The sequence below is a fragment of the Nyctibius grandis genome, chromosome 1, assembly GCF_013368605.1.
Source record: "Nyctibius grandis isolate bNycGra1 chromosome 1, bNycGra1.pri, whole genome shotgun sequence".
NCBI classification, from domain to species: Eukaryota; Metazoa; Chordata; class Aves; order Nyctibiiformes; family Nyctibiidae; genus Nyctibius; species Nyctibius grandis.
The window spans coordinates 132,257,478-132,270,062 of NC_090658.1; the positions used below are offsets into that span (position 1 = coordinate 132,257,478).

A 12,585-nucleotide genomic window follows, 5' to 3' on the forward strand; every position below is an offset into this window, starting at 1 on the left:
GCCCCAGGATATGTCCTGACACAGGGAGCCCAGGGCAACCCATCCCAGGTTGGCCACAAGCAGGGCACCCTGATGGGCCCTACTTGGGAAGGTTAACTGGTCCGAAGGCCAGCGAGGGGACCCAGCACCAGTTTGTGAAGCAGGGTGAGCACAGCAGGTTATAGGGTGTACAAACCTGGAGCGGCAGCAAGGAGCAGACCGTGGCTGTCAGGGCGCAGGCAGGGCACACACAGGCAAGGAAGCACCTCTGGGCACATGGAGGGAGGCTTTCCATTCCCAGAGACCTTCAGAGGTGGCTCCTGGCTGCGTTTCTGGATGCTGAACGGGAAGCCCCTTCGTTCGGGATTCAGATCCGGTGCCTTCGTTGCAGGATGGACACTGCAGCAGCAGGACTCGCTCCTTGCATGAGGCAGGAGGACTCACAGGCCAGAGACAGAGCCTGGATGGTGGCAACCTTGCTGGAGGGATCTGGAGCTTGGGGTCCTGATGGAGATGGCACAGAGGAACCACTCTACTGGGGCTGTTGGTGCAGAGGGGGGTGTGTGTGGAGCAAGGACGGAGCTACCGTCTGCCTCTGGGTCCCCTGGCCCACACCACCTTCCCACGGGACTCCCAGGGCTGTGCTGGTCCCTCACCCAGCTCCTGCTCCTGCAGAGCTGATTCACAACCTCCATCATCACCCTCGAGGGCAGCTCTTCACCACCAGCCTCGGCCAGACCCGGCTGGGGAGGAGAGAAATGAGTCAAAGGGCAATTAAACATTAACAGCAGGCGGTCGCCGCGGGAGGACAGCTCACAGGGCTTCCTTTGTTCCAAAGGAGGGGTTTAATTTATAAAAATAACACAACTTAGAAGGTCACCAGCATCGCTAGACGTGACATGCGTGTGTAATCGTCTCCAAACATCCAGTAAACAGGCAGGAGAAAGCCCAAGACCGGTGGCCAGAGTCACCTGAGGAGCAAACGGGGGGGACCGTGCGTGGTGGCACAACCGACCTGGGGAGCCCCTGAGCAGCAGGAGCTGAGGAAGCCTTTAAACCACTCCAGGCACTGAGATCCCACCCTCAAAGCGTAGTGCACCATTCAGCAACGGGATTATTTACCCTCCTCAATGGAAAAAAAAATACAGAGAAACAGGTTTGAAGGCAGAATTAAGTGGTTTCCTCCACCAGACAAGTGGGGAGGTTTCCAGTGAACTCCATAGTGTGGAACAAGACCCTGTAACTTGCCACAGCTCTGACACCTCTCCTGCTGATCTCCCCCAGCCCAGCTTTGTATACAGCTGGGAGAGGGAAAATGGAGCTATTTTAAACATGAACCTCTTGTAGCAACATCTCCCCTTGGTTATTTCTACACCAGAGGAGCAAAAAGTGCTTCCCAGCAGGACAGTTATTCCTTCTTCCCAGCAACCCAGCACCAGAGAAAAAGCAAAACAATACTGGCTTTAAAGTCCCTTAACACTTGCTGACAAAAAGAGGGGGAAGCTACTGTTCATTTAGGATATATTCTGAAGGGGAAACACACAAAAGCTGCCTTGAAGTGAATAAAATAATATTGCACTGACCGTAGGAGAAACCCCTTTTGAACAGGATACCTGTGGGGTGGGGTAAGGATACAAACACACACACTCAGTGGCTTTTGTTTCATAGCTTAGTGTCCTGACCTTCCCTGCCAAGCTCGTACAGCAGCAAGGAAATAAAACTGGGATCCCAAGGGATCTCCTGGTTGGTCCCTCTGTGGTGTGGGTGAAGCTCAGGAGATGAGCGTGGCAGAGGGGAGGAAGGGCAGAGCCGCCAGGCAGCCACGTTGCGGGATGGATTGCCTCCTCCCTCCTTGGGTCAGCACCTTCCTCCTGCCTGTAAACAGCCAGGGCCACCCACACCTGAGGACAGTCGCCCACAGGGGCTGGTGGCACCTACCCAGAGCTCACCAGCACAGGAGAGAGGGAGCATGTGGCTTGAGGGCCTGCAGCCTCAGGAGCTCAGGGGGGTGGAAGGAGGTGGTGGCAGGAGAGTCTGTGCTGTGATGAGGAGGTGGGTGCCTGGGGGAGAGCCCTAGTCCTGCCAAAGGGACCCTGCTTGGCACCGTGACAGCTTGGGGAAGAAGGGGAAAAGGACACTCGTGGTGCCACTTTCTCCCTGCAGTACCACAGAGGTTTCCTCAAGCAACCCACCCTTTTCCTCACTGCTTGAAGGAGCCTTTGCCTGGGGAGCAGAACCGCCCCGGTGCTCAGCAGTGCCTGTGAGGCCTTCAGCACGGGCAGCCTTGCAGAGGTGGCTCCAGGGTAACCCAGGACTGACAACCCGCTGCCCTCCTGGGCATCCTCCACCCACGACACCAACGCTTTCAGGTGCAGCAGCTTTCGGGTCAGATCTCACTCTGCCCTCGCTGCATCCACAGGTTGGAGCCACGCATCCAAACCCCTCCACGGCTGGTGACTACCAGGTGTAACACAGCCGGGAAGGGGGGGACCTCACTGCTTTACGCCAACCACGACCTGGGGCCACGGATGCAGAGGGTTCTGGGGTCCCTCTCCCCTCCTCTCCCCCCTTTCCGCCACATCTCAAGCACACTATGGTTGGATGCAGTCCCAGCTGGTGCTGGGAGCATCTGTGTCCATGCCAGTGGTAAGCATGAGGAGGAGAGGGGTGCCCCACGGCTTCCTGGGAGCTAGCTGGGAGGAGGGGAAGGTTTCCAGCTCGAGTGGTTCTGTTCCCTACTTGATGTTTTTGAGAAGGGCGGTGCGGGCGTTCACCACCGCTTTGAAGGCGTCCTCGCTGCCCGGAGCCACGCACTTGTCGGGGTGGAGCAGCACAGCCAGCTTCCGATAGGCTTTGTTCACCTCGTCCCTAGGAGACAAGACAAGGGTGAGGGGACCCACGAAACACACAGCCCAGCTCAGCCTTGCCCCGGCTGGCAGAGCACAGCAGGGCCAGGAGCTCCCCCTGTGCTAAACACCCCCGTGCAGATGCTTTTAAACCCTTCAGTCGCTGGCACTAAGGACCTCCAAGCTTTAGAGGAGATGAAAGAGCTGAAGGGGACCTACAGGAAAGCAGGAGAGGGGCTTTACAAGGGCATGGAGTGACAGGACGAGGGGGACCGGTTTTAAACTGAAAGAGGGGAGAGTGAGATGAGATCTGAGGAAGAAATTCTTTGCTGTGAGGGTGGTGAGACCCTGGCCCAGGTTGCCCAGAGAAGCTGTGGCTGCCCCCTCCCTGGCAGTGTTCAAGGCCAGGTTGGATGGGGCTTGGAGCAACCTGGTGTGGTGGAAGGTGTCCCTGCCCGTGGCAGGGGGTTGGAACTGGATGGGCTTTAAGGTCCCTTCCAACCCAAACCAGTCTGTGGTTCTAAGAAAAGCACACAGGGCACTTCTTGGTGTGGCATGAGCAGAGAAGGGGGAGAACCCTTCTCCTGGGGCAGATACACCCCCTCCACCACGGGACTGTGCCAGCACGAACGCTCCCACCATGCCAGACACGTGCCTGCGACACGTGCCATGGTGTGCTGAGTCTCTGGCACCACGAGAGCAGAAAGCTGGGAGACAGCGTGGGGGCATAGGCACCTTGACTCAGCCTCGCATCAAACCGCCTACACGCCCCGGGCGATGGCACTGCGCATCATTTCAGCCCTCTAAGCCTTGGGTGTCTGGTCTAAGGCAGACGTCTCGGCTCCAGCTGCAGGCCGTGGAGAGAGGGGGGCACCTCCTGAGGGAGGAGAGGCCGTTCGTGGTGGCAATCACAGCACAAACTGCCCTGCAGAGCTGCTGCTCTCTCCCCGTGGATGCAAGGGAGGTTGAGGGGGGGTTAGGCTCAACACCTCTGTTTCAGAGAGCCAACGGGAGGATGTACGAGTCCTGAACGATACATGTTATCCAAAAATCCACTCTCCAGCCCCTCCATAATGAGTACACAAGGGAAGTCCTCGTGTTTCAGGGAGAAGAAAGCAAGGTGTAGCTCTGGGAGCTTGTTTTAGCTGCCCAAGTCATACAGCAGAACTGGGAGATTCAATATCCAACCTCTTACATGGGCAATGACCAATTCCACCTGGCTAGAGCTCCCTCGAGGAAGACAAGAGAAAGCTTGTCTTGTGGGACTACCGTTTCCAGGTGGAAGAGCTGTAACATCAACCCCTTTTTGATAACGTGGGCAGCAGCTTTAGAGCAGCCTAAAAGCTTCTCCAGACCTGGAGAGCAAGGAAGGTAAAGCTGGAGCTGCTCCAAACACATCTGGTGAGTGACCAGAGATGGCTCAGCCTGGAGGCAGGATGCAGGGCCAGGGAGCTGGCAGGGCTGAAGCTCTCACGTTCATCATTCCCCCCTTGCCTCCAGCCTGACTTGGCTGTTAAAAGAGGAAATTTGGTGCTTAGAACTAAAGGTTTCTTTTCCATTGCCTCAATTTTGTGGCTAGATACAAACTGCTTGTGCCCAGCTGCTACATAAACCAAGGTGAGCTTATCAGCATGCAGGTCACTAAGAGATCACAGATGCAACCACCCTGCCAGGTCAGAAACACTAGGCACAGTCAGGCAAACGCTGAAGTCTCCCTCACCTCGTGGCTCCTGGTTTGACCCCCAGCATGTCCCAGCTGTCCTTGCTGTTGCGGATCCGGCGAATGGCATCTGCCTGCTCTTTGGTGAAGCCAACCCCCATGCTGGAGGGGGGACGCTTCCCACCGTTGTCACACAGGTCGATGATGGCAGAGTAGAAAGTCTGCGGACACAGGGAGGAGTTAGCGGGAAGGAACGGTCCCCAAAGGTGGTGGCAGCATCTAGCAGCATCCAGGTGGGCTGGCTGTGGGCTTATCCTCCCATGTGAGGCGTAATATTTGCACAACTGCTGAACGTTCACTCAGAATCACAGAATCACAGAATCAACCAGGTTGGCAGAGCCCTCTGGGATCATCGAGTCCAACCATTGCCCTGACACCACCATGGCAACTAGACCAGGGCACTAAGTGCCATGTCCAGGCTTTTCTTAAACCCCTCCAGAGATGGTGACTCCACCACCTCCCTGGGCAGCCCCTTCCAATGGCTAATGACCCTTGCTGAGAAGAAATGCTTCCTAATGTCCAACCTGAACCTCCCCTGGCCAAGCTTGAGGCTGTGTCCTCTTGTCCTATCACTAGTTGCCTGGGAGAAGAGGCCGACTCCCACTGCGCTACAACCTCCCTTCAGGTAGTTGTAGACTGCACTAAGGTCACCTCTGAGCCTCCTCTTCTCCAGGCTAAACACCCTCAGCTCCCTCAGCCATTCCTTGTAGGTCTGGGCCGTGGGGGGCTGGGACACCCCAGTCTGGGGGGATCCAGTCCCTGCAAGGACCATGGGACACACTGAGAAGGAGGCCAGGCCCCACATCAATCTCAAACCCACTTCAGCTCAGTGCTAGACCTGAATAGGTGACATGGGCACCTCTGCTTCGTGTTCCCAGAGCAGCAAGAAGGATCAACAGCTTTGAGCAACGCAACGCTAGGGCCAGCTCAGGACGGGGAGGATGAATACTGACCCCAAGCTAAACAGTTACAGTTTTCTCAGGGCAGCATTTCACTGGGAAGACACCTCTGGGGCAGAGAGCCAACGGGTTTTGTGGGATCCAGGCAGCTCAGGGGATATTCTGCCATCAAATCTGTGGTGTCTGTGCACCTCACCTGAAACATCTCATTGATTCCTTCTCCTGTTTGCGCCGATGTCTCAAAGTAGAGGAAGCCCCGGCTCTCTGCCCAGAGCCTCCCCTCGCTTTCATCCACGCTGCGGTGCTTGGTGCAGTCGATCTAGAGCAGGAGAAAAGGCAGAGATCAGAGCCCAGCCAGGGCCTGCAGCGGCAGCTGGAGGAACACAGCTCCGAGGCCGATCATCTAACAGTGGGTAAGGGGCATGGCTGGCTGGAGAGGCTGTTTGCTTATCCTGAAGGGATGGAGGCAGCGTGGAAAGAAAGCACAGAAAATTCCAGTCCAGAGACAATGTCACCTCTACTTGATCCCTTCCTGACTGAAGCGTGTCCACCACATTCTCAAAACCCCATTGAAATGTGGTCTCCAGTGCTCCTCATGCAGATCTGGCTCTTAGAAAGTCTTCCCTACAACCCAACAACCTTCGCTGCAGCTGGAGCTCAACAGCTTGTGGGAACACAACAAGCCCTGAGGGCTGGAGCTCAGGACAGCACCGCAGCCTGGCTCCCCACCACAGCCCACCTTGTTGGCACAGACAACGAAGACAACGTTCTCCATGTTCCCGTGGGGGCCCAGCTCCTGCTTCATCTCAGCCAGCCACGCGTCCAACGCGTCGAAAGACTCCTTCTGCCCGACGTCGTAGACCAGGATGACCCCCTGGGTGTCCTTGTAAAACTCGTTCCTCACCTGCAGGGACAAAGGCACCCATGACAGCCAGGCTGAGAGCACGTGGCCTGGTGGATTTGGGTGGTCGCCATTTACCTGGCACCTATTTGGTTCTGTGATAACAATCTCATCTCCACTCAAACAGAAGATGACAGAAAAACTACAGATGGGGGAACACAAATAATACCCTCACTGTGCTGCCCGAGGAGAGCCATCAGCCCATAAAATACCTCCACACACAAGAGCACAGATGTGCAATGGCAGACAAGGTGTCAGACCAACTCCTGGGTGAGGGTCTAAGGTCAGCTATGGACAGATATTGGAATAAAGAGACTATTTCAGCTAGAAGGGACCTACAATGATCACCCAGTCCAACTGCCTGACCACTTCAGGGCTGACCAAACCTTAAAGCCCTTATTAAGGGCATTGTCCAAATGCCTCCTAAGCACTGCCAGGCTTGGGGCATCGACCACCTCTCCAAGAAGCCTGTTCCAGGGCTGACCACCCTCTTGGTAAAGAAATGCTTCCTAATGTCCCATCTGACCCTCCCCTGGTGCAGCTTTGAACCCTTCCCACATGTCCTGCCCCTGGATCCGAGGGCGAATCTTTACAGTCTCCTGTCCCTCAATTTCTTTCTGCTGTCAGTTCTGACCCCAAATCCCTCTGCTTCCTGCTGTACTCCAGGCTATTCTTAATTAATTACATTTCACTGGTTACTTGTACCATATTGGGACTTACAAACCCAAGTCAAGACTTGTAGAGAGTCTACACACAGAGACAAACAACATAGAAATCCTTGTTGTGCCCAGAAGTTCAGAGCATGCAACAAGCTGAGAACACAAGGGAGGAATGGGAGGCTTATGAGCAACCAGATAAATAATAGTTAATAGCCAGGCAGTCACCTGGCCAGTATAAACCATTACACTGTTGTCTCACTCTTTCCATAGAATGGTTTGGGTTGGAAGGGACCTTAAAGCCCACCCACTTCCAACCCCCTGCCACAGGCAGGGACACCTTCCACCAGACCAGGTTGCTCCCAGCCCCATCCAACCTGGCCTTGAACACTGCCAGGGAGGGGGCAGCCACAGCTGCTCTGGGCAACCTGGGCCAGGGTCTCACCACCCTCACAGCAAAGAATTTCTTCCTCAGATCTCATCTCAATCTCCCCTCTTTCAGTTTTGCTCTTGCTCATTTTCACTTCTTTATGTCATGTGAGTATCGTGTTATAAACTGCTCTTCCCTAACATTCTATATGTTTTTATTAGTCACAGAATGATGCTTTGCCAAGCATCAACAGTATATTTATAATTAAGAATTAGTATGCATTACACTGTTAAAACAATAGGATTATACTGGATATAATGTTCCTTTTCTCCACTTTATTACTTTGTTTATAATTTAAAATAAATCTGATTAGCAGTGAGCACAATCACTCCCTTGTGCCAGCTCTCCAACATGATGTCTGTGTGTTCAAACCTAGTTTTATACTGCGAGCTCCTTTTTGTAAATAGTGTTTATTAATTGTACAGCAAATAATTTTGGAATGGAATAGAATATTTCAGTTGGAAGGGACCTACAGCAATCACCTAGTCCAACTGTAAGTGTTTTACAGCACTTTGGTCATGGGTTAGGATGCCAGTATGCTACAAATGCCCAAGATAAGCTCCAGGGATCTCCCAGTCTGAGTAAATTTAACCTCACGATGGGCAGATTCATAAGCACAAGGAGCCACTTTGACATAGGGCGGGAGCTTGTAAAAGCCAAACCTTACAGCCATGGTTTATGAGAAATGTATTTTCAAGTTTCCCACCCCCAAACCCAATTTCAGGCAGATCTGAGGAAAGCTGATGGGTGCTGAACGCTTCTGAGGTGAGCTGGCTGAGGGCAGCCCTGCAGCGTGCTGCCCAGAGCCGGGTCTGCCTTACCTCGTAGAAGAACGGGTGCCCCGCCATGTCAAAGATGTTCACCTTGATCTCTCGGTCTCTGACCTGCACTCTGAAATCACAGAATCACAGAATCAATGAGGTTGGCAGAGCCCTCTGGGATCATCGAGTCCAACCATTGCCCTGACACCACCATGGCAACTAGACCAGGGCACTAAGTGCCATGTCCAGGCTTTTCTTAAACCCCTCCAGAGATGGTGACTCCACCACCTCCCTGGGCAGCCCCTTCCAATGGCTAATGACCCTTGCTGAGAACAAATGCTTCCTAATGTCCAACCTGAACCTCCCCTGGCCAAGCTTGAGGCTGTGTCCTCTTGTCCTAGCGCTGGTTGCCTGGGAGAAGAGGCCGACTCCCACTGCGCTACAACCTCCCTTCAGGTAGTTGCAGACTGCAAAATAGAAGTGGGAAATACTTGAGAAGGTTCTAGCTCAGCCCTGGCACAGGCTGTGCCCCGCAGGAACACCCCTTATCTCTGCCAGCCCTCTGCAGAGAAAGAGCTGGGTGACCAGGGACAGAAAATCCAGTAAGAAGCTCCAAGTGATGGGGCTTAATGGCCAGAAAACTGCCCCTAGAGCTGGTCAGACAAGGAGGGGAGCACCAGCTCTGGATGTAACATGATAACGGGGAGCTACCCTACCAGAGAAATGCTGATTATGCAGATTATCTTATTATTCAAGCAGAAATGCAAATTGTGCTGTGGAAACTAAGCAGCCTCGGAAGAGCCAAGCACACCTGGCTTGGTGTCACTCAGGAACTGCAGATGGGACAGCCCCACTGCACATCTTCCCTCTGCCCCTCAGAAACCAGCACCTCCCACAGCAGACCCCTCGCCCAGGCCCTGGCAGACCCATCTGCGACCCCGCAGCTCACCCCACTCTCCCAGCACTTGCAGCTCCTCACCACGAAGGTACTTACTTCGTGACGCCGTAGTCGATCCCGATAGTCGCCAGGTATTTGGGAACGAACCTCTTCTCACAGTAACGCTTTATAATGCAGCTCTGGGAGAAAGGAAAAGAGATTCTCAGCAGGGTGGCACCACAGACCATAATATTCACATTAATAGGGGATTTACTGACAGCCCCCAGCCAGGTGGGTGGCTGCAGAGACATCAACTCTGCCCTAAGTCCGTAACTAGCTAATTAACACACAAGCAAAGCACCAAACTTTGCCAGGAGCAGTTTTCTTTCCTTTAGCAAACAAAAAAAGGGCAACACTCCACAACAGAACCTGTCTGGGAGAAGAAATAACGTCCTGGAGAAGAGCTGGGTCAGTCACCGCAGCAGGAGGAAGGGGGATTCTGAGGAATCATGGAACTGTTTTGGTTGGAAAGGACCTTTAAGACCATCGAGTCCAGCCGTTAACCCAGCACTGCCAAGGCCACCACTAACCCATGGCCCTCAGCACCACATCTACACGGCTTTTAAACCCCTCCAGGGATGGGGACTCCACCGCTGCCCTGGGCAGCCTGTGCCAGTGCTTGACAACCCTTTCCATGAAGAAATTGTCCCTGATCTCCAATCTAAACCTCCCCTGGCACAACTTGAGGCCGGTTCCTCTCGTCCCATCACTTGTTACCTGGGAGAAGAGACCGACCCCCCCTCGCTACACCCTCCTTGCAGGCAGTTGTAGAGAGCGAGAAGGTCTCCCCTCAGCCTCCTTTTCTCCTGACTAAACCCCCCCAGGTCCCTCAGCCGCTCCCCATCACACTTGTGCTCCAGACCCTTCCCCAGCCCCGTTGCCCTTCTCTGGACTCGCTCCAGCACCTCAAGGTCTTTCTTGTCGTGAGGGGCCCAAAACTGCACCCAGGATTCGAGGTGCGGCCTCACCAGTGCCGAGCACAGGGGGACGATCCCTGCCCTAGTCCTGCTGGCCACACTAGTGCTGATACAAGCCAGGATGCTGATGGCCTTCTTGGCCACCTGGGCACACTGCTGGCTCATATCCAGCCGCCATCGACCAACACCCCCAGGTCCTTTCCCACCAGGCACTTTCCAGCCACTCTCCCCCAGCCTGTAGCGGTGCGGGGGGTTGTTGTGCCCCAAGAGCAGGACCCAGCACCTGCCCTTGTTGACCCTCACCCAGTGGCCTCGGCCCATCGCTCCAGCCTGTCCAGACCCCTCTGCAGAGCCTCCTGCCCTCCAGCACATCAACACTCCCCCCCAACTTGGTGTCGTCTGCGAACTGAGGGTGCACTCTATCCCCTCGTCCGGATCGTTGATATTGAACAGAACTGGCCCCAGCACTGAGCCCTGGGGAACACCACTGGTGACCGGCCGCCAACTGGATTTAACTCCGTTCCCCACAGCTCTCTGGGCCCGGCCATCGGCCAGTTCTTCACCCATCAAATCGTACACCCGTCCAAGCCGTGAGCAGCCGGTTTCTCCGGGAGATGCTCTGGGAGACGGTGTCAAAGGCTTTACCCTCACTCAAGCCACACCTGGGAGGGGTGGGATTCCCTCCGAGGGCCCTCGAGGAGGGCACCGAGGGCCGGACCCGCGCCGTCTGCCCTCAGGGGCTCCCTCTGAGGGAAGCGGACGCGGGGACGGGTGTTCCCCGCCCCACAGAGAAGGGCCGGGCCCTGCCCACCGCCCGCCCGCGCCGGGGCGGGGCGGGGCGGGGCGGGGCGGGGCGGGGCGGAGAGGCGCCGTGAGCCCCGCTCCGGGGCTGCCCCGGCACGGAGGAGGCCGCCGACAGCAGATCCCATGGGCGCCGCCATGACACCCGCCGCCATGACACCTTGTAGTCCCGCCCCTTGCCGCGCAGCCAATAAAACGCGGCGTTCCCGCGCTCGGCCCCGCCCCCTACCTGTCAATCCTCCACTCGCCCCAACCTCCCGCCTCGCATCGCACGGCGCGGCCGCCTCCTGATTGGTTCCCGCCGGCTGCCACAGCAACCAATCAGCGGCTCTCTCGCAGCGCGGCCACTCGCACCCGGCTCCCCATTGGATAGCCGGCCTGCCCGCCACCGCCCGCCCGCCAATCGCAGCGCCTCACCTTGCCCACCTCCGCGTTGCCCATCGAGATAACTTTAATCCGCAGCGATTTGCGCGTTTCCTTCCGCTTCGGCGGGTTCGCCTCCATGGCGGGCGGGGGCGGCGCGGGCCGGGCCCGGTTGAGGCGGCGGCGGCGGCAGCAAGGAGGGCGGGAGCGCGGCGGGGGCCTGAGGCCGCCTCACCGCCCTGCTCCGCCGCTCTCGCGAGACTTCCGCCGCCGCCCCCCTCCCCAGCCCCAAGTTCTCGCGAGATTTGGCGTTACCGGCCCGCAGGGGGCGGCAGGGGGGTGCGGTGGGGCCTGGCGCGCCCTGCCCCACCCCGCCCCGGGGGTCGGCACTGAGGTGCCACAGTGAAGGGCCAGGCCTGGGCCTGGGTCCCCTCAGTGTCCCAGGGAGTGGGGGGGAGCGGCAGCCCCCTCGCCCCCGGCACGGCCTGCCCTCGCCCCCGAGCAGGGCCTGCCGTTGGTCACCGGTGCGGCCTACCCTCGCCCCTGGCACGGCCTGCCCTCCACTCCTGGCAGGGCCTGCCCTCGGCCCCCAGCACGGCCTGCCCTCCACCCCTGCTTGCAGCAGCACGTCCCCTGCCCTGTCCCAGCATCTCCTGGGGCTCAATTAGCACCGTGTAGTGTCATATTGTCCCGCCTGCTCCTGGCAACCCCAGGCCGCCCCGCTGCCCCTGTGGGCTGAGCCAGGTGACGGCACAGTGAGGGTGTGTGTGGCCCTGGAGAGCTCCAGGTAAAGCAAAGTGATTGGGAGTGACACCTCCTGTTCCCCGTGACCATGGGGAGGTGTTTCCCCCCCCCCACCCTGGGAGCCCACTCACTTGCTTCAGCTGGGTCCCTCTAGGACTGAGAGCGGGCCGGGCTGGGGAGGTTGGGTGGGATGCAGCTGACAGCCTTTCTGTGGGGGTTTGGATGGAAGATAGTGGTTTGGTCTTGTTGGGGTTGGTCTTGAATCAGTTTTTTTTGGGGGGGGAATGGGCCCCCCTCCAGGATGGACCGCTAGTGAAATAGGTTCTTGAGGGGAGGATGTTGCTGAGATAGGTGGCCTTAGTGACACCAGAGCTGGCAGTGGTCCCATGTCACCCCAGGACACGGCTCACAGGGTCTGAGTAGAGGTGCCCATCCCTGTGCAGGGGCTAGCCTGGGGCAGGGCCATCCATGAGGACCATCCTTGTAAATAACATCTTTAATTACTCTTCGTAGCCCAGCGAGATCCTGTTGAGAAGGGGAACCTTTGCACCATGCCTCGAAGACAAGGTACCTGGAGGGGACACATGGCTGGGGATTTTGAGGCCCTCTTCCCAGGGGGGTCACAGTCACC

At 56.9% G+C, this 12,585-nt stretch overlaps 2 protein-coding genes across 3 annotated transcripts in view; one reads left to right on the forward strand and one right to left on the reverse strand.

The window, feature by feature from the left end:
- Positions 1-828: 828 nt before the first annotated feature.
- DNAJC27 (DnaJ heat shock protein family (Hsp40) member C27) lies at positions 829-11,440 on the reverse strand. Its single transcript, XM_068405652.1, has 7 exons — positions 11,265-11,440; positions 9,187-9,269; positions 8,253-8,322; positions 6,184-6,348; positions 5,641-5,763; positions 4,546-4,706; positions 829-2,847 (listed from the first exon to the last, which is right to left on the reverse strand). Exons 1-7 carry the CDS (start codon positions 11,349-11,351, stop codon positions 2,715-2,717), a joined length of 822 nt encoding a protein of 273 aa, XP_068261753.1. The 5' UTR covers positions 11,352-11,440; the 3' UTR covers positions 829-2,714.
- A 100-nt stretch (positions 11,441-11,540) lies between these two features.
- EFR3B (EFR3 homolog B) overlaps positions 11,541-12,585 on the forward strand; it is a 52,008-nt gene continuing 50,963 nt past the window's right edge. For both annotated transcript variants that reach the window (XM_068400647.1, XM_068400657.1), the window contains exons 1-2: positions 11,541-11,997; positions 12,468-12,521. In XM_068400647.1, the coding sequence (XP_068256748.1) occupies positions 12,506-12,521 (16 nt within the window). In that variant the 5' untranslated portion in view covers positions 11,541-11,997; positions 12,468-12,505. The remainder of the gene's footprint in view (positions 11,998-12,467; positions 12,522-12,585) is intronic.

Excerpts from the sequence above, each read along its gene's own strand:
- DNAJC27 (XM_068405652.1), bottom strand. The coding sequence starts at position 11,351 with ATGGAGGCGAACCCGCCGAAGCGGAAGGAAACGCGCAAATCGCTGCGG. Across the intron at positions 5,764-6,183 it reads TCGTTGTCTGTGCCAACAAG|ATCGACTGCACCAAGCACCG; the intron begins GTGGGCTGTGGT and ends CTCCTGCTCTAG. Across the intron at positions 4,707-5,640 it reads GAATCAATGAGATGTTTCAG|ACTTTCTACTCTGCCATCAT; the intron begins GTGAGGTGCACA and ends CTGTGTCCGCAG.